Source organism: Diaphorina citri, unplaced genomic scaffold (assembly GCF_000475195.1).
Source record: "Diaphorina citri unplaced genomic scaffold, Diaci psyllid genome assembly version 1.1 scaffold36, whole genome shotgun sequence".
Lineage (NCBI taxonomy): Eukaryota > Metazoa > Arthropoda > Insecta > Hemiptera > Psyllidae > Diaphorina > Diaphorina citri.
Window position 1 is genome coordinate 98,930 of NW_007377473.1, and position 20,884 is coordinate 119,813.

The 20,884-nt window shown below is 41.2% G+C and overlaps 1 protein-coding gene and 1 long non-coding RNA gene across 2 annotated transcripts in view; one reads left to right on the plus strand and one right to left on the minus strand.

Annotated features, from left to right (window-relative positions):
* The window catches only part of LOC103512334, a 59,152-nt gene that overhangs the window by 27,554 nt on the left and 10,714 nt on the right, over nucleotides 1-20,884 (plus strand). The window contains 18 exon segments of the mRNA XM_026825856.1: nucleotides 4,804-4,966; nucleotides 5,929-6,096; nucleotides 6,503-6,751; nucleotides 7,005-7,145; nucleotides 7,189-7,453; nucleotides 7,880-8,094; nucleotides 8,427-8,669; nucleotides 9,162-9,338; nucleotides 9,793-10,047; nucleotides 10,545-10,687; nucleotides 11,160-11,379; nucleotides 11,921-12,121; nucleotides 13,901-14,011; nucleotides 15,980-16,123; nucleotides 16,660-17,061; nucleotides 18,834-19,009; nucleotides 19,549-19,641; nucleotides 20,029-20,199. Of these exon segments, the coding sequence (XP_026681657.1) occupies nucleotides 4,804-4,966; nucleotides 5,929-6,096; nucleotides 6,503-6,751; nucleotides 7,005-7,145; nucleotides 7,189-7,453; nucleotides 7,880-8,094; nucleotides 8,427-8,669; nucleotides 9,162-9,338; nucleotides 9,793-10,047; nucleotides 10,545-10,687; nucleotides 11,160-11,379; nucleotides 11,921-12,121; nucleotides 13,901-14,011; nucleotides 15,980-16,123; nucleotides 16,660-17,061; nucleotides 18,834-19,009; nucleotides 19,549-19,641; nucleotides 20,029-20,199 (3,537 nt within the window).
* On the minus strand, nucleotides 195-1,037 carry LOC113468651. The gene is made up of 2 exons (XR_003392323.1): nucleotides 882-1,037; nucleotides 195-382 (listed from the first exon to the last, which is right to left on the minus strand). It is a non-coding gene; the product is annotated as an uncharacterized LOC113468651 (long non-coding RNA).

Here is a 20,884-nt window from a genome sequence, read left to right on the forward strand (position 1 = left end):
TAAACATTTTTTAAAAAAAAAAAAAAAAAAAAAAAAAAAAAAAAAAAAGAAAGTAAAAATCACTATTATAGCTCTTATTGTTTAATTAAAATTGAGTTCGGTTCGGTAAAAATAGAAAGTGGAAAATTAAAATTAAAGTGATAATTATTTTTTATGGCCACATTTATTTCGCAAGATGATTCTTTGTAGGTACTTAGGATGGAAGATAAATATTGACGTTATTATGACTAAACCGATTGTCAATATATCGTTGGTTCGATTATAACAGTTATCATTATCATTATCAGATTATTTATTACTTATGTTGAGATAGAGCACAACTTACAACAATTTCACATTTATTTTTTTGAATGAAAATCTGAAATCTGAAACACAAAGTAACCTTTTATTTTTTGAATGAAACTTTGGAAATTGAAACACAAAGTAACCTGCACATTATTTTACATAATCAACACTAGATTTGATTTGTAATAGTAGGGCAAGAGATAAAATTATAAAAAAGCTCCAGTCACTCAATATTGACCTCAGACTCTCGGAATTGCACTGGAATGAAAAGCATGAAACATTATCTACCTCATGTATTTTTCTACGTAACATACAGACACTTGGGCATATAGTTGCTTTTAGAACCTATAGGCAGTAGGAAACATGAAAACGTGTTTGTGGAAAACAGGAAATTGGCAAAATTACTACCAACCCGGCACACCAGTATGGCAACTTTCTACCTCATGTATTTTTCTACGTAACATACAGACACTTGGGCATATAGTTGCTTTTAGAACCTATAGGTATAGGCAGTAGGAAACATGAAAACGTGTTTGTGGAAAACAGGAAATTGGCAAAATTACTACCAACCCGGCACACCAGTATGGCAACTTAACCTTTTATTTTATGATTTTTACTTTTATTTTTTGAATGAAACTTTGGAAATTGAAACACAAAGTAACCTGCACATTATTTTACATAATGAACACTAGATTTGATTTGTAATAGTAGGGCAAGTAGATAAAATTATAAAAAAGCTCCAGTCACTCAATATTGACCTCAACTCTCGGAATTGCACTGGAATGAAAAGCATGAAAGATTATCTACCTCATGTATTTTTCTACGTAACATACAGACACTTGGGCATATAGTTGCTTTTAGAACCTATAGGCAGTAGCAGTAGGAATTTTATCTTAATTTATTTAGGCATTTGAGCACATAGAGTATTGCCTGCCTCGGTGATGGTGTAGTGATCAAGGCGCTCGCGCTCGCCTGGTAAACAGGAGGGCGTGGGTTTTATCCTCAATCTAGGTAATTTGAGAATTTGACCACAGCAAAACTCTCCATCATTTTCATATAGACCTGTCACACATTGATAGTCGCACTATTCTTAGCGCGTACCACGAAGTCAGCTGAGCATCGTTCTCTTTAAAGTGTGCTCACTCACTCTCTCTTTCTCAATAACTCCTAGTTCAAAACTACCTCTCCTCTCTCTCTCTCTGCATGCATTTCTACTATTCTTACCTGTCTTTATGCTGTTCTAATTCTTATTCATTAATGTGACATTCTATTCTATTCTATTACCTGGTAGACTAGCAGGTCGGTCTACATTGAGTGTTTCAGTCAGCATGACTAGATCAGCATTCTGAAACCCTGTACTTGGCGTTCACATAACGGCCGTTTTACTCGACAATTTACGAGTGATAGACTCCTGGTTCGGACTGTAGACCTTACGCCGGCTACACAAAAATCAGGGGATCCCGTTGACCGAAAGGCCAAAACAAGTCAGTAAATTTAGCTTTTGTGTTGATTATTTTTATCGAGAACTATGGCGGATAAAATCCACCCCAGGCGGGAATCAAACCCGCGACCTAGCGCAGATAGGTTACTCTCTAACCTACTCTAAACTAACTAGGCTGGTAGGTGTGAGATTGTAGGGCAGTAACTTCAACATCTAGTCGAATGCTTTTTGTAAGTCTTCCCTTCCACCTTGCCCTCCCAATTTATTCTATTATTTTTTCCACTTATTCACACGCTGTGAGTCCTGTGACAAGTTCCCCTAATCAGACATTTGCTATCTCTGAGACAGGGCTGACAGGGGCTTCTGCAATATGAATGAGGAATATTTTCATTTATTTATCCTGCTAATGGAGGAACTCTATTTTTTCATTTACCTCGTCTGACGTCGTTCAGAGTTGAATCTTTCTTGTATAAGTTGTCTCACTTTAGTTTGACACTCGCTAAAATTTCCTTCACTGTCTGACATTTTAGGCCTACCGTTCACTCTCTGACTGGAGGACAGACCTTGGTTTGTCATACGGTCGGAACCAGTGGCGTGGCGTGTATGGCGGCCATACAACTCAAAAGTTCACTCTAATGCCCATAAATATTAATGGCATGTACTGTGATGGGACTTGGTAGACTCTGTACTTGGCGTTCACATAACGGCCGTTTTACTCTTTACAAGTGATAGACTCCTGGTTCGGACTGTAGAGCTTACGCCGGCAACACAAAAATCAGGGGCTCCCGTTGACCCAAAGGCCAAAACAAGTCAGTAAATTTAGCTTTTGTGTTGATTATTTTTATCGAGAACTATTGTGGATAAAATCCACCCCAGGCGGGAATCAAACCCGCGACCTAGCGCTTACAAGGCAGACAGGTAACTCTAACCTGCTCTAAACTAACTAGGCTGGTAGGTGTGAGATTGTAGGGCAGAAACTTCAACATCTAGTCGAATGCTTTTTGTAAGTCTTCCCTTCCACCTTGCCGTCCCAATTTATTCTATTATTTTTTCCACTAATTCACACTCTGTGAGTCCTGTGACAAGTTCCCCTAATCAGACATTTGCTATCTCTGAGACAGGGGCTTCTGCAATATGAATGAGGAATATTTTCATTTATTCATCCTGCTAATGGAGAAACTCTATTTTTTCATTTACCTCGTCTGACGTCGTTCAGAGTTGAATCTTTCTTGTCTAAGTTGTCTCCCTTTAGTTTGACACTCGCTAAAATTTGCTTCACTAAAACCTATAAAATCTAAGAGACCTTGTTTAGACTGCTGGGGTAAAGTCCTATTCGGGCAGGATAAACAAGGCATATTCTATTCTACTTACCTACCCACCAGTATTACTGTTATCCTCTATGTTTCAGTACTGATGGAATGTGCTGACAGTAGACTCCACATGTTCAACACATCATGCTATCTATTTGTCAGCTATCCACAGGTCACGTGGTACACTGCCAGTGATATCTGCAGAGGATTAGAGGTATGCTTTCTTCAAGTAATGCGCAAGCGGTACCGAGGTACAATCTTTTAAAAATTTGGACCGATTGCAATACTTTCTCATTACTAGTGTAGCTTTGCTATATATTTTAGTAATAGAAAGGAAACAGAGGTATGCTTACCAGGGTTGAAATTGGTGCAAGGGAAGTTTCTAAGGCTAAATACAGAGTGGAGGGTAGAGCATTAAGCATTGAGATTATAGAGGTAAGCGACGGATGATAAAGAGAAGCGACGAATTCAAACCGCATAGAGCGGAAAGCATAAAGATGAATGCTCTCCCTTCCACTCTGTTTTTAGCCTAAGCCGGCCATTCACGATCAGTTTTAACTGACAGTTCTAACTGACAGTTTGAACTGTCAGTTAAAACTGATCGTGAATGGCGGTGAACTTTAGACCATCAGTCCAATCGAACTGTCAGTTCACCGCCATTCACGATCAGTTTTAACTGACAGTTCAAACTGTCAGTTAGAACTGTCAGTTAAAACTGATCGTGAATGGCCGGCCTTTAAGCTACACTCTTCAAATATTTTCAACGGACCAGAAGTTCCTTTTTTATTACTTTCCTTATCCTATAGGAAGGAAAGTAATGTAATCGGGTCAAATTTTCGATGGTCAGTTGTCAGTGCCAAAACACGTTTTGAGGTCCCTAGAGCCTAAATCCAAAGTTTCAGCCATTGGTCCGTGTGTGTGTCTGTCTGTAAAAAAAATATCTCGAGAACGGTAAGAGCTAGAGACTTGAAATTGTGTGTAGCAGTCAAATGTGACAAGGATGCGACACAAAACTTTTTTTTTAAGACCGGTTCAACGATTGGCGGCATTTTACCGCTTTTTGGCGGTTTTCGGTGTAATTTAACAATATCTCGGGAACGATATGAGCTAGAGACTAGAGACTTGAAATTTGGTATGTGGTTCACAAATGTGACAAGGATGCAACACAAAAAGAGATAGTTGCTGCATTTGGCGGTATTTTGACCGCCAAATGCAGCAACAGTTAGGGTAAAAGAACACTCAAATAAGCATCATTCAATAGGATAAGGAAAGCCGTGTGATGTTCACACCAGTTTTTTTTTTTTTTTTTTTTTTTTTTTTTTTTTCCGAAACTTTAAGACCGGTTCAACGGTTGGCGGCATTTTTCAGCTTTTTGGCGGTTTTCAGTGTAATTTAACAATATCTCGGGAACGATATGAGCTAGAGACTTGAAATTTGGTATGTAGTTTACAAATGTGACAAGGATGCAACACAAAAAGAGATAGTTGCTGCATTTGGCGGTATTTTGACCGCTTTTGGACAGATTTCGACCGTTTTTTGGCGGTTTTCAGCTATACAGACTAAACGGTTAGAGATATTGTAAAAGTTGGGGTAAAAGAACACTCAAATAAGCATCATTCAATAGGATAAGGAAGGTCGTGTGATGTTCACACCAGATTTTTTACTGTTTAATGGATATTAGTTTATTATTATTATTTTTTCATTATTTCTTAATTAGGATTTTTGAATTGATTTCTTCCTTAGGATTTTTGAATTTATTTCTTCCAGGGAGAGTTAGCGAGTATCCACAGTATAGACGAGCACAGGTTTATCGTTTCCAAACTGAGAGAAAGCAAAGAGTACTCGACTTCCGCGTTCTACTGGATGGGGGGAACACTGGATCGACATAACAAGTGGAAGTGGATCGATAATACGCACATGGATTTCACTGGTGAGTTTTCCACAGATTGAAGGAACGAAGTAAGGTTTAAGTTTTGTTGTTGTTGTTGTTGTTGTTGTTGTTGTTGTTGTTGTTGTTGTTGTTGTTGTTGTTGTTGTTGTTGTTGTTGTTTTCCACAGTTTGAAGGAACTGTGGCCCATTATTTCTCCACGAATTCTGACCGAAAGATTATTTTCGCGGATGATATAATTGTGACTATCTGATGAAGACGGGTCAGGAGTTTAGACCCTAAACGTCCAGTATAAAACATGGTATGCGTAGGCTGACCATACGTCCCGCTTTCGGCGGGACAGTCCCGCTTTGGAGCCTCTGGTCCCGCTGTCCCGAGAAATCCTCTGTTGGACAACCCTGGCTTGGATAAACAATTGAAGTTTTCTTTTCTTTTTACACTGATGATGCCAGCAATGGCGAAACATATCTGCCTGTCTAAATAAACAGTAACCCCTCCCCCCAACCGTGAAGTATAATTTTCTGGTGTTCTTGTGTTTAGGTTTTTGAGTTTTTGACTCAACGATTTTACACTCAGTTTGCCTGGTATGTTCGATTCACTATAACTGTTACTGTAAAACCTTTGATCTGATTTTGATGAAACTTAGCACCAATTTAATGTTTGAACACATAAAGGAAATTTTCTCCATAAATTTTGAGTAAAACAGGGCTCACAGAGGCAATACTGTGGCCCATTATTTCTCCACGAATTCTGACCGAAAGGTTATTTTCGCGGATGATATAAATGTGACTATCTGCTAAAGACGGGTCAGGAATTTAGACCCTAAACGTCCAGTATAAAACATGGTATGCGCCAACTTGAAGTCCAGAAAACAACAACGTTGTAAGTTACTTGTAAGTGTGATTGTTGGTAAATCAAGAATGTCATTTCATTCCCAAAGAAAGTGAGGTCTACCGTTCACTATAGCTAATTATATTTTCTTTCTTCCAATTTCTAATTCCAGCCTGGTTGCCTAAAAGCTCCTCCTATGTAGTTCTGGATGGCCAGAGTTCTTCTTGTCTCAGTATCCAATGGATGCTCTCAGCCAATCCTCTTCACTCATCGGGTCTATATTGGTCACCACAGAGGTGTCACACTGTCGGTGGATATGTGTGCAAGAAAGAGAATCTAGGTGAGTAGCGCTAGAAAACAGGATAGAAGAGAATAGAATATACCTTGGTAATTACAATTCTGACAGTATGTCAGAATGAGATTTTAAAGTCCATTTACTCCTGCAGTCTAAAAAAAGTCTTATATATCTGGAACCGATTTATTTTACAAGTTATGTAGGTCATTGTAGGTACATGAAAGTTAATGAATTGATAGTGCGTTGAACCTAAACTTGGAATTTCTGGACGTCTTAAAACTTAATGGAAACTCAAAAATTGTCCTTGTCCTCAAATGTGGTCGCTAATGTGCACATAATGACTGCTGAAAACCTCCAAGAGACCTTTATTTTCGGTCTATATGTTCCGTTCACAATAAATCTCGTCTACAATACATATTTTAACTAACCTCCCCTCCCCTCCTCTCCACAGAGAACCCGGTCAACGCGAACACCTCACTTACCGGCACGGAGGGTTTCATCACATCCCCCGCCTTCCCCTCTAACTACGCCAACAATCTGGACTACTGGGTCACCATTCGGGGACCCGAGGAAACCCGAATAGTGCTCGCGTTTCTTCGGCTCGACTTGGAGCCTCAGTCCGAGTGTCTGTATGATTATGTGGAGATGTATCATGCAGCTAGTGTTACGCCACCTACCAGACTGTGTGGCAACCATCATAGCACCACGGCGGGGACATCTTGGAAAAGAATAGAATAAAATATACCCTGCTTATACTGCCAGTATGAGACTGACTCCCGCAGTCTAAAAGACTGATGAAAAACGGAACACCTGTGAAAGTACAGTCTTGAAGGAAGTTTAACTCAAAGAGAGGACATTTTTCTTCACCAGCTAAAGAATTCTATAGACATTGAAGCTACGATAGAAATCTATTATTTACCCATGTTTTAAACCTATTTTTCTTCTCCTCCTAGGTGAGAACTGTTCGGAGCGTATTCTGCACATCCCCCAAACTCCCCTCGCTGAGAGGATGCTCCAGGAACCCTTCTGGCTGGGTCTGATCACGGTCACCGTGGTACTATTGGTGTCTATATGTTCCGTTCACAATAAATCTCGTCTACAATACATATTTTAACTAACCTCCCCTCCCCTCCACAGAGAACCCGGTTAACGCGAACACCTCACTTACCGGCACGGAGGGTTTCATCACATCCCCCGCCTTCCCCTCCAACTACGCCAACAATCTGGACTACTGGGTCACTATTCGGGGACCCGAGGAAACCCGAATAGTGCTCGCGTTTCTTCGGCTCGACTTGGAACCTCAGTCCGAGTGTCTGTATGATTATGTGGAGATGTATCATGCAGCTAGTGTTACGCCACCTACCAGACTGTGTGGCAACCATCATATTTCAGCGCTTACCCAGTGAGTCAATATTTTGGAGTTGATTTTTTTTAAGCTCACAAATACGTATGATGGTTCTTAGGGGGAAAAAATAAAGTACCTACATAATAAAATGTTGAAAATTCGGTTTCGATTAGGAATATTGTTTCATGTCCACACCAAATACTCGTATTTCTTATCACCAAAATGCCCGCCAAGGCAAGAAAGTTTGACAGTTGGTGATTACTTCCTCAAAGATTAAAATCAACGTAAAAGACAAAGGGGTAAAAGCTAAAAATTTTGTGGAAGTCGTTTGAACGTTTTCTGCATTTTCACAATCTTTTAGTTCCTTTTATACCCAATGAGCTACAGATTCTGCTTTCGCTTTTCAGACATCTTTTTAGCTCTAATATACCTACTTGGCTTTTCAGAACTTCTTTCGCTCTAATCTATCTCTTCGTTCCGCAGACTGAACTTCGTGTCGGAAAACAACGAAGCCACACTTCGCTTTCACTCGGATTATTCCGTATCAGCCTCGGGTTTCTCGATTCAGTGGCGTGCAGTAGATGTATCCGGGTGTCCCATACAGTTGTTGACAGCGCGAGAGGGTGTCATCTTTAGTCCGAACTATCCACACTTCCTATTGGCCCATCTGGATTGCACGTTTACCGTGCTGGCCCCCGGTGAGTGAACTCAATACTCTATTGACTACATATTATTGGGCTATTTTTGCCACTTGGATATCAAGAAATTTTAGATATGTGAGATCAGTTTAATGTTTCTGTAATACAAAATCACCTAAGTGATCAAAAAAGAGATTTTAATTTTTAACATAATTTTTCAGTCTAGGGACAACTCAGTAAAACTTAAATCCATGGAGAATTAAAAGGCGCGACATGGTAAAGCGCCTTATCGAAAAAAGGAGAATTTCGAGGATAGGTAATTTGGTAATCTTCATAGACACAAGAGAGTCAATTAAATGAATTCAAATGATTTCAATTCTATTCTATTACAGCGGGTCGCAGGGTATGGTTGGAGATAGTAGACTACAATCTAGAAGATGTCTACGACCAGAATCTGCTACAGGAGGCATCACTAGACATCTCGCTAGGTGCTGGTACCCCCAGTTTCCGTCCCTATGCTAACAGAGCGCTACTATCGGATGGCGCCTTCCTGTCGTTCGGTGAGCGGCTGGAGCTGAGACTGCGCACCGGAGCATCGCCCAGTGGGAGGGGGTTCAAGGCAAATTATAAAATAGGTGAGTTTAGAGGAAGGTTCCCTTTTTAACCAGAAAGCTAGTCACGGTATTTTGGGTTGGCCTTCATTGTTCTTTGAAAGACGGGAAATCCTGAAAAAGTGCCGATTTTTAGATGAAAATTACTCAACGTCGGGAAAAGATACTCCTAAATGTGACGAAGAACTGATGATTCAGTCAACTGTACAACTGAATCAGCAAAAGGGTCTTTGGGATCCCCAAAGATCTATCTAGGCCCAAAATTTATTAGGCACATTTCCTTATTATCTATTTATAAATTTCTTCATTTGTTGAACATATTAATTTGCCAACTCTCATAAGATTTTGACTATCCGTCCTGGAGAGGAAGTTAATGGTGAAACAAGCAAGCGGATACAATGTTTTCAAACATCAAACAAGAATCGTCAAATATCAAAGAAAAATTTTCGAGTTAGAACTTTGAACCCACTTCGTTCAACCAAGTAGTTCATGATCTAAAACGTTTTGCCCCTTCAGTTAATTCAGTATCGGAGGAGAGGGTGGTTCATCTATTCAATGGCACCGGCATGATATTGAGACATTTGAATTTCCCCGCACCACCCCCTGGACTATCCGTGTCCTATAATCAGCGCCTGGTTGCTCCCCTGGGATATTGTATACAACTCGTGTTCTATCAAACCATGCCTGCCCTGTGTGAGTGGTTCAATATTGTTACTTTGGAAAATGTAAGCGCTAGGTCGTGGGTTCGATTCCTGCCCGGGGCGGATTTTATGCTCAGTGGATAAGGTTCACTCTTGGAACGGCTGGCTTTTTTCCTATCCTGTTTTCCTTCTCTCTTCGATCTCGGGCCGATAAAACCTAAGCACTAAGCAGTTACAGTTCCCTCTATCAAACCTCTTTAAAAAAAAGTCTTAGTTCGTGAGAAAATTTCCTTTATTCTCAATACATTTCTGCCAAATTCCATCAAACTACAGTGGCTTCCCTTCGTCTTTGGGGACAAACCGTTCAAGAGTTATAGTGAAACAAACAGTAGACAAAATAATTTCAAAATCGTCTGATTAAAATCTTACTTTAGTTATTCAATTTAGAACTTGAAATAATTCATTCAACTCAAGCTTAAATATTAATTTCCATTCAATCATTTCAGGCATGGATCTGTTAGACACAGGCCCAGGCTGTGGCAGCAACACCAACGGGTCTTCGACCGCCCCTGCCTATCTCGAAGTCAAGGACAGCTACGCTGAACTGAACGGAACCTGGTGGAAGTTATGTGAAGCTCAGGGTGGTTATGCTCCACCTATGACTATTGTATCGTATCTGAATAGTATACATGTACGCCAGCTGAGTGCTCCCGGTAGCCCGTATGGCATGAGACTCAATGTGTCTGTGTCACTACGAGTCGGTGAGTGGAACTTGCCTTTCCTCCCGGAGGTACCGGGTTCGATCCCCGGCGGGGTAAAAGTTTTTCGGCTCTGTGTTTGGAGTTCTGGGTTTTGTCATCCTGGTGAGGACAATTATGTAGCGCCACTGAAACTAAAAAGACTGAGAATTAATGGTAAATAATAGTAAAGGAAGCATTTGGTAATTCTGTGATACAGAATATATTACACACGGAATTTTTGAAAAGGCTCTCTGTTTCAGCAGGTTTAGCACAGATAATGAACGATTTGAGTCGGGCTGGGGGACTTTAAACAGGGAGAATGTCATTCTGAAATTTCCCTTGCTAAACAAATAGCAAAGGTTGAGTGGAACCCCGTCTGAACACGGGAAAAGGCGCAGAAGAAGATCATGAAGAGGAGACTCTTTCCATAAGGATATCATTTTCGGGCTCCTACCTCTATAAATAATAAATTATTATACATTAAAAAATATATTAATCCCATTTTCTCCAATTTTCAGATTACAACTACAAGTCCAAGCTGTTACGAGGTTCCTCAGAGACAGGAGTGGAGTCATGTCAACCAAATCCTTGTCAGAATGGAGGCAAATGTTTCTCTAATGGAGCCAAATCATTCTGCCAATGTGTTGGACATTACACTGGTAAGATGATTCGAATTTAATTTGCCAGCCTAGTTAGCTTGTAGGGTAGCGCGTTTGCCTTGTAAGCGCTAGGTTGCAAGTTCGATTTTCGTCCTGGGCGGATTTTATCCTGAATGGATAAGGTTTGTTCTAGGTACGGCTGACTTTCTCGTATATTATCTTCCTTCTCTCTTCTCTTTAGGGACGATAAGACCTTAGCAGTTACAGTTCCCTCTACCAAACCTCTTTAAAAAAGAGAAAGAGAGAGACTGATAGGGTGCCACAAGCTGGAAGGAGACAGGGAGACTTAGGATGGAACTCTACTATTGGGATATTTCCCCCTGATTCAGGGTGTATGCCATATTATAGTGTCGAGCTTCCTGATATCTATATTAGTGTTCCGGAACCCATTCAATGGATTGGCCTTCCGACACCCTAGTTTTTTTCTCAGTGATTTTAAGTAACTTTGCCGTCTACTCCTCCCCCCCCCCCCCCATGCTCTGCGCGCTCACAATGTGCGAGCTCGAACCGTGTCTATTCGGCTCGTGCGAGTTAACCCCTATTGGTTACAAGTGCCACTGTCAGGAAGGCTACAGAGGTGTAACTTGTGACGTCAGAATACGGCCGTGTGATAATTCGCCTTGTAATGGACACGGACAATGTGTGGAGAAGTCGGATAGGCGCTATGTGTGTCGCTGCTATGCCTGGTGGAAAGGTAGGAATGAAAGTTAGCCTTTGAACGGGAAAAGTGTTATTGTTTGGAAAAGGTCGATTTGATTTTCAATTTTTCACCCAAAATATTTTCACAGCAAAATGTGGGTTGTGTACTTGTGTAGGCAATAGGCAATGGGAGACTTTTAACTCAGAATGTGCCAGTATCTCCAAGCCACGAAGGTTGTTAACATAAAACTTTGGTGATCTGGTGAGTAATGGTAATGAGCTAATGTGTATTCACTCTACCCATGTGTAGAAGATTTTACATCCTGGTGGTCTAATATATCACCACGGACGGGACGTCTTGGAAAAGAATAGAATAGAATATACCCTGCTTATACCTACTGCCAGAATAAGACTGACTCCCGCAGTCTAAAAGACTGATGAAAAACGGAACACCTGTGAAAGTACAGTCTTAAAGGAAGTTTAACTCAAAGAGAGGACATTTTCCTTCACCAGCTAAAGAATTCTATAGACATTTAAGGTACGATAGATATCTATCATTTACCCATGTTTTAAACCTATTTTTCTTCTCCTCCTAGGTGAGAACTGTTCGGAGCGTATTTTGCACATCCCCCAAACTCCCCTCGCTGAGAGGATGCTCCAGGAACCCTTCTGGCTGGGTCTGATCACGGTCACCGTGGTACTATTGGTACTCGGGATGTTCTGGTGTGCTAGGCGACATTTCCCGGACAAGTTGGAGAAACTACTGGCCGAGGAGAACGAGAGAAGTCGGCATCATTGTGAGTATGAAGGTGTCCTACATTTTGACTCTCCACCCTATTACATGTATCAGAAATCCTGTATTGTAGGGACCTGTTAAGCTGTGTCCACACATAGTTGACGCCCGTCGATCGATGACTGAAACCGTTCACACTGCCTCGACAACATAGATTCACCTCGTCGATGCACCAGTTACCGATCACTGAAGTTAAATAACATTACTCGTGGTTGGCATTCGGATGGGTGACCATCTGTCTTTTCAGGTTCAGGTTGGGTGAGGTTTATGTAAGTAAGCGGGTAGCTAGCGTCTCGCTGGAGGACGTAAAGCTGAGACAAAACCAGCCCTGTCAAGCCGCAGACAGTAACAGTGGCTCTTGAGGGTACCTGAATGGGACTACGGTCAAGTCCGTCTCAGGAAGTAGGGTACAATGACATAATTATGTGTAGGTAGTATCAGAAACACTGTATTGTGGGGACCTGTTAAGCTGTGTCAACACATAGTTGACGGCCGTCGATCGATGACTGAAACCGATCACACTGCCTGGACAACATAGATTCACCTCGTCGATTGACGACCGTGGACTATGTGTGGACATAGCGTTAGAAGTTTCAAAAGCAGTTTCGATAGCACGTTGAATGCACCAGTTACCGATCACTGAAGTTAAATAACGTTACTCGTGGTTGGCATTCGGATGGGTGACCATCTGTCTTTTCAGGTTGGGTGAGGTTTATGTAAGTAAGCGGGTAGCTAGCGTCTCGCTGGAGGACGTAAAACTGAGACAAAATCAGCCCTGTCAAGCCACAGACAGTAACAGTGGCTCTTGAGGGTACCTGAATGGGACTACGGTCAAGTCCGTCTCAGGAAGTAGGGTACAATGACATAATTATGTACCTGAATATCCCTCATCAGACCCCTACGATTCGGGGGCCTTGAGCTCCCCTACGATTCGGAGGCCTTGAGCTAGCTCTCTGGCCTTGATGGCACCTCGTGGTATCCTCTTAATGGGATAGTATATGTATTGTACTCACAGCTTTTCTCTGGAATAAACCTGAGTGTGCGGACTCTTTAGGGGTACTACAGGTGAATTTTGGAGAAACTGAAGAGGGTGATATATACTAGTGAGGGTACTTCTAGGTTCCATCAAGGCCCTAGGATAGCAGACTTATCAAACCCCTCATTAGACCCCTTCAGTTCGGAGGACCTGAGCTAGCTCTCTGGCCTTGATGGCACCTCGTGGTATCCTCTTAATGGGATAGTATATGGACTCACAGCTTTTCTCTGGAATAAACCTGAGTGTGCGGACTCTTTAGAGGTGCTGTAGGTGAATTTTAGAGAAACTGAAGAGGTTGATATACACCACTGAGGGTACTTCTAGGTTCCATCAAGGCCAGGGTATAGCAGCTCGGGCAGGGGAAAAATACTGGTCACAATAGATCTACAGAGGTCGCAGTGTTAATTGCATACTCTCTCGGGAGAGGAGCAACCAGTCCCATAATAGAATAGAAGCGGGTAGCTTGTCGTCGAATGGAGGGTAAAGCCCCTCTATCAAAAGATCCGTTTTAGATATTCTGTTATTCTATTTACTCTGACTCTGCTGTTTCATTCTGTTTTATCATACTGTTTCACTGTTCTATTTCAGACCCCAGTTCCTCAAAAGAATAGAAGTGGGTAGCTTGTCGTCGAATGGAGGGTAAAGCCCCTCTATCAAACGATCCGTTTTAGACATTCTGTTATTCTATTTACTCTGACTCTGCTGTTTCATTCTGTTTTATCATACTGTTTCACTGTTCTATTTCAGACCCCAGTTCCTCATCTCGCTCACACCTGGGTCATTCTCATCACCATTGTGTTCACTCTCACGCCTGCTCTCATCCAATGGGGAGCGGTCATATTCCCGTACCCACCACAGGTAACCGCACAACTCTCTCTCTAAATATAAGTAACCTCATAACTCTCTCATAAGTAACCTCACAACTCTCTCTCTCTAAATATAAGATAGGTCTGAAGTCTGAAGATTGTTCCTGAGTTATCAATTCTGGAGCCGGTTCCTGAAAGAAAACTTCACACCTTATGACGGCCAGTCAAATTCAGACCGACTGACAGACCTGGGTCGGAAGCATTGTCCGCCACACACGTTCCGACTGACAGACCTAGGTCGGAAGCATTGTCCGCCACACACGTTCAGACTGACAGACCTAGGTTGGAAGCATTGTCCGCCACACACGTTCCGACTGACAGACCTAGGTTGGAAGCATTGTCCGCCACACACGTTGTAACCTCACAACTCTCTCTCTAAATATAAGATAGCTCTGAAGTCTGAAGATTGTTCCTGAGTTGTCAATTCTGGAGCCGGTTCCTGAAAGAAAACTTCACACCTTATGACGGCCAGTCAAATTCAGACCGACTGACAGACCTAGGTCGGAAGCATTGTCCGCCACACACGTTCAGACTGACAAACCTAGAGACCTGGGTCTGTTAGACGAGTTGAGGCGTTTGAGCTTAAGTGGCAGATTTCACATTCAAATAGGTACTCAATTTAGATTGGCCAGATTGGACGTCCCTTTTTGCCAACAGCTCCAATAAATACAATTTTTGGCTTTTGGGGCAATATTCCGTGGTTCGCAAATATGTGTAGAAAACCTAATCTTCCGTGATGGAAATTGGGGAAAGTGAGAAGTTATATGAGAAATCGTGAGCACCACAATATCATCATCGGATGACCTCAACATCCCTCCCCTAACTCTCTTACAGGAGCTCCCCCCAACTCTCCCCATTCATCAACCCGCAGTCTATTTACTAAAATCCGTCGAAAATTTTGTATTATTAAATTATTATAAACTAGAAAAATAACCTACTTACATACCTATTGTATCCTTCAATGCGATGACTAGTGTACTTGTGTTTCTAGCTAGACATAGACTAGATTCAGTTTTGCATTGCATTGAATTTGACCAATTTTGTTATTCTACCTAATTGGGTGAACCTAATGTTTATCTGATACCTTTCATTAGATACCTAGCTAGACAGTTCAGCTTGTAAAAGGGTCTCATCCCTTTGAATCCAAAGAAGCTTCCACATTTTTTGTGTTGATAGAAAATAGGAAAATCTTTATTTTCTTTGAATACGTATTTTTCGGTTTCTTTTATTAGACAAACATGCCGTGTTGTGTTTCTTTTTCTGCCACTGTAACCCGTAAACCATTAATATCAAACCATGTCTCAGGTGTTTCATATAGCAGATTGTTCATCCAATTCCCTACTAGCCTATTTTATTTTTGTCAATCCCCGGAATGCAGAGTAGTGTGCTGTCTGTACCCTAATCCCGCCCGAATGTCCGTCCATCCCATAAAAAGGCTTTCTGGTCTGACTGAATAGAATGTTTAGCTACCTTTTCACAGTAAAGTTACTGTCAATTTTACCCAAGAATAACAATGATGGTTTTTAAAATTAAAATTCTAATTAGATTTTGAGGTAGCGCGTCTGCCTTTTAAGCGCTAGGTCGCGGGTTCGATCCCCGTCCGGAGCGGATTTTATCCTAAACAGATAAATTTCGTTCTCGAAACGGCTGGCTTTCTCCTATAATCTCCTAGCCTAGCCTGTCTTCTCTCTTCGCTTTCGGGACGATAAGACCATTTAAACTTAGAGTACTTAGACTGTCGAATTAAGACATGTACTCGGTTTATACCCCCCGGTATAGGACAAACATAAGGCAATCAAGGAGTGCTAGGAAAAACTTGATGTTCTTTTTTTTCACTTGTTTTTCTCTTTCATGTTTATTCAGGGGTTGTTTTTTTTACCTTCCCTCTTGAGTTATACTCTTCCACCTAACCATTAACCTTGTATCCTCAATCCTCATCCATGTTGTATTCTGACTTTAGGAACCCCATCTCCTAGGAAACGTAGAAACAACTCCACCCCCACCAAGAATAAGACTGAAGCTGAGGAGATCTTCAAGAAGTTGGTGAAGAAGCCGAGCAGTGATGATTCAAATATTCAAGAGACTTGCTTTTCAATTGGATCAGGTTGGTGCTTTATTTTATTTCATTATACCTAGGAGTTTTTGTGTTTTATTCAGGGTTTCACATCATCTATAAATCTAGGGCATAAGGCCCCATTTTATGTGCGAATAATTGATTACCTATTTCATGTGCGAATAATTGAGCTTGAACTATACACTACCATAGCTTAGATATAATGCCAGGTATAATACTGAAAAGAAATGGCAGAATTTCTGACAAAACAATGGCAAGAACAATATCCTATTCCATGGCGGACCTCTCAAACCACACCCACTTTGCAGACGTCAATCTGAAAGAGAAGAAAGTGGTCACCTTCGCCACCATAGAGCAGACCTGTCCCCCTCAAGGCCCTATTTTATGTGCGAATAATTGATTACCTATTTCATGTGCGAATAATTGAGCTTGAACTATGCACTACCGTAGCTTAGATATAATGCCAGGTATAATACTGAAAAGAAATGGCAGAATTTCTGACAATACAATCGCAAGAACAATATCCCATCCCATGGCGGGCCTCTCAAACCACACCCACTTTGCAGACGTCAATCTGAAAGAGAAGAAAGTGGTCACCTTCGCCACCATAGAGCAGACCTGTCCCCCTGTCTCTACCGAGCAGACCTGCCCTGTCACTCAACAGTCAGACGTTCCCCTATCAGACACCGCACACAACGAGCAGTCCTCAACCTCCTCATCTAAATCTAATCAGTCCTCCAGCAAGGTTCGAACCCGGGTTAGTCCGTCTACAGCGCCAGTACTGAGCTCTCAGTCTTCCAACCCCCCTACCGAGCAGTCCTCAACCTCCCCATCTAAATCTAATCAGTCCTCCAGCAAGGTTCGAACCCGGGTTAGTCCGTCTACAGCGCCAGTACTGAGCTCTCAGTCTTCCAACCCAGGGTCTGACTCCTTGTCTAGCAGCGACCTTGCCATTCCTACGTTGACAGGTAGAACCTGCCTGTCAGTCCAGGATGTATTGTAGATCCTGGATTGCATTCTATGCCTGTCAGTCAATCCTGGATGTCGTGTTTAGTGCCTGTCAGTTAAATCCTGGAAGTATTTTGGTTTCCCATGTGTCCCCAGTGCCTGTGATGGGTAGTTTGGTTGCCTGAAGTAGGACACTGTTGCAGTGGTGTATTTTGAGATTTTCAAAAGCTATAAACTCGTATAAAGTATGCCAATGTGGTGGTCTAAAGCGGTGTCCACACATAGTCTATGTATATTGTGAGGCAGTGTGGCCGGTTTTACCGTCGACATCAATCTACCGTGGACTATGTGAGCTTTAGAATCCAGGTTGAATAATCACTTATGTACTATTTTCACTAAGTGATAAGAAGAGGGAAGCGAAAAGAAAAAAGTAGTAGTAGAGAGAAGGTTAAGAGGTGTCCCCTAGGTTCCATGAGATACACGCCACTGCCAAGTTGTATTTTCAGTGCCTGTCAGTTATAGGTAGATCGGTATCTTTACCTGTAAGCTGTATTGTTGTTGTTAGAGTAGTAGATCATTTAGTTTAAGCTCCCATTGATTGGAGATTTGAAATCGGACTCCTAGGCAAATGAACCTTGGGTGACCATCTGGGGCATCTGGGCAACCGCGTGCTACTGGCTTTTCCCGACCCTCATAGTAGATGTGTTTAGCTTAGAAATTACCTACTAGTTGATATTATAAAAATATATAATTAATAATAATATTATTTATCTTAAGTACACATCTCTTTTTTAATTTTGAATGTGTCCACCATAAAAATTAGACCTGAATATGCACTTATCTTTTTGTCTGGATTTTTTTCAAAATGTATCTAATTAACTATCTTAATAAAATTTTGTATTATTAAATTATTATAAACTAGAAAAATAACCTACTTACATACCTACCTATTGTATCCTTCAATGCGATGACTAGTATACTTGTGTTTCTAGCTAGACAACTAGACATAGACTAGATTCAGTTTTGCATTGCATTGAATTTGACCAATTTTGTTATTCTACCTAATTGGGTGAACTGATACCTTTCATTAGATACCTATCTAGACATTTCAGCTTGGAAAATGGTCTCATCCCTTTGAATCCAATGAAGCTTCCACATTTTTCGTGTTGATAGAAAATAGGAAAATCTTTATTTTCTTTGAATACGTATTTTTCAGTTTCTTTTATTAGACAAACATGCCGTGTTGTGTTTCTTTTTCTGCCATTGTAACCCGTAAACCATTAATATCAAACCATGTCTCAGGTGTTTCATATAGCAGATTGTTCATCCAATTCCCTACTAGCCTATTTTATTTTTGTCAATCCCCGGAATGCAGAGTAGTGTGCTGTCTGTACCCTAATCCCGCCCGAATGTCCGTCCATCCCATAAAAAGGCTTTCTGGTCTGACTGAATTGAATGTTTAGCTACCTTTTCACAGTAAAGTTACTGTCAATTTTACCCAAGAATAACAATGGTGGTTTTTAAAATTAAAATTCTAATTAGATTTTGAGGTAGCGCGTCTGCCTTGTAAGTGCTAGGTCGCGGGTTCGATCCCCGTCCGGAGCGGATTTTATCCTAAACAGATAAAGTTCGTTCTCAAAACGGCTGGCTTTCTCCTATAATCTCCTAGCCTGTCTTCTCTCTTCGCTTTCGGGACGATAAGACCTTCCCCCATCAAACCTAAAAAAAAGTAGCACTTGATAAAATGTTGTCTCATCCCGGTTTTACAATGCTGTGTGTTTTCGCTTTGCAGAGTCTGACATAGTGCGCCCCCTCACACTGGCCGCTTGTAGCGCTGATTCCATACTGGCCATGTTCAGAAACTTCTCCTCCTCCCTCCCCTCCCATAATGTAGGGGGAGGGGGCGGAGTCAACCGCTCCTCAGCCCTCGTGTCCGCCACTACATCCCCCACTTGTACTTCCCCTCAGGTAGCCATCTTGATTTCCTTATGAGTTCTTGTTCATATTCAGTTATTTTAAGTCGAAAATTTGAAACAAGTAAAGGAAATTGAAAAAATAAAGGTATAAAAAATTGAAAAATTAATATTTTTCCCCTTTTATTTCGTTAAAAAAGGAGTTCTAAAAGTAAGAAATCTTACATTCAAACCTTACTTACACTAAATGTGGTCTGCATTGTTTGTCCGTCTATAAATGAGAAACACAATAACTAGTGAGATCCCCACTAAAAAGATTATTTATTTGTGGTCAAGCTGAGAGCTTCTTCAGCATTTTCGTGGGTATCACAGCACTACTAAGAACCTTATTTACTCCTTTTATTAATTCTATAAATTTCCCATTTACTCTAGTAATGTCACCACTGGTCGCTACTTAATAATATTGTCCTGAAGAAACTGATGAGTGCACTCCAAACTCCAAGCACAGAGCCGAAAAACTTCGACCCCGCTGGGATTCAAACCCGGAAGTTATTTCCGCCTTGCAATCATATTGTGATACCTTTTTATTTCCAGGCATCCGATGATTCGTGTACTCCCTATTCCTCCAGTTCCAATCTCATGGAGTCTCCCACGTTTGGGTCTCGGAAACCTACTATCAGTATTCAGGTCAATGTTCGGATTTACCTTTTATCCCATAACTATAGAACGGATTGTTCGATTTTGATGAAATTTGACAGATTTGTCCAAAATATGAAGAGTATTTTCTCGTTAGATTTTGAGCCCTTTTATTGCTTCGTAGATTCTGTAGGAGTCCTTTTGGAATTTTTGGTTCCCATAATTTTCGAATGGTTTGTTCTTTTTCGATGAAATTTGGTAAACGCTTTGAACATCTAACGTGATTTCGATTTTGGGATATCTCGGATTTTGTGACCTCGATAGGGACCGTTTTCCTGTGTGAGTTCTCATGGGAGCACTAGTTATTATCATTCAATCAAAGTTCATAATGTTCAACTTAGGAATGCATTGAATTGAACTTTCCCTTGTTTCCACCAGGTGCCTGTGATGGATCAAAAGTCGATGAACACCAACCCAGGCCCTACCATTCTCCTAGAAGTACCGTCCAGTAACAAGGGAGGCCTGTCCCCTATCCATGAAGTTCCTACTCCGGCCCTGACTCCCGTCATGCAACGCCATAGCATGAATAGTGGCATGAGCGATAACTCGGTGAGAATACTTTGCCTGTGTCATAGCATGTCTGTACTTTTGTTTTTACAACTTCACGGTTTTACAGTAGGTATGACCTTTGGTGTGATTTAGAAGGCAGTCCCAATTGTGCTGTTTTTAAAGATGAAAGGCATACAGTGCATAGTTGCATACACAAAAGCTCACTTCGAGACCTAGGTGTAGGGGCACACAGTCATAAAAGATGGATTGAACTTATACGAAGGGTGAAAGTCATTGGATTCATAATCGAGGGTAGGTACTGCGATTCAAATCCCAGCTCCCACAATAAATAATTAGGTTGGTGATGTAGTGGTGTCGACAGTCACCTGTAAACAGGTGATTTACTTATTTGAGAATTTGACCACAATAATACGTAATATGTAGAAGGTTACGGCTAGGGTAAATGTACTCTTTCTTTACTGCTATTCGAGTTCCCTCCCTAGCTCTAACAATTATATATATTTGTAGTTCTGTTTGACGACAGATTTCAACGCCACCTTCTCCAACTTTCACGATCTTGAGCATGTCTTTTCATTTCTTCATAGCTTCTTCCTTTCAAAATATCCGTCAACATACCAAATTTCTTTCTTCCTCTTGATCTCCTTCCTTTAATCGCTCCTTCCATGATTCGTCTCTGCAAACAATCTCTTCTGAAAATATGTCCAATCCAGCTCGCTTTCCTTTT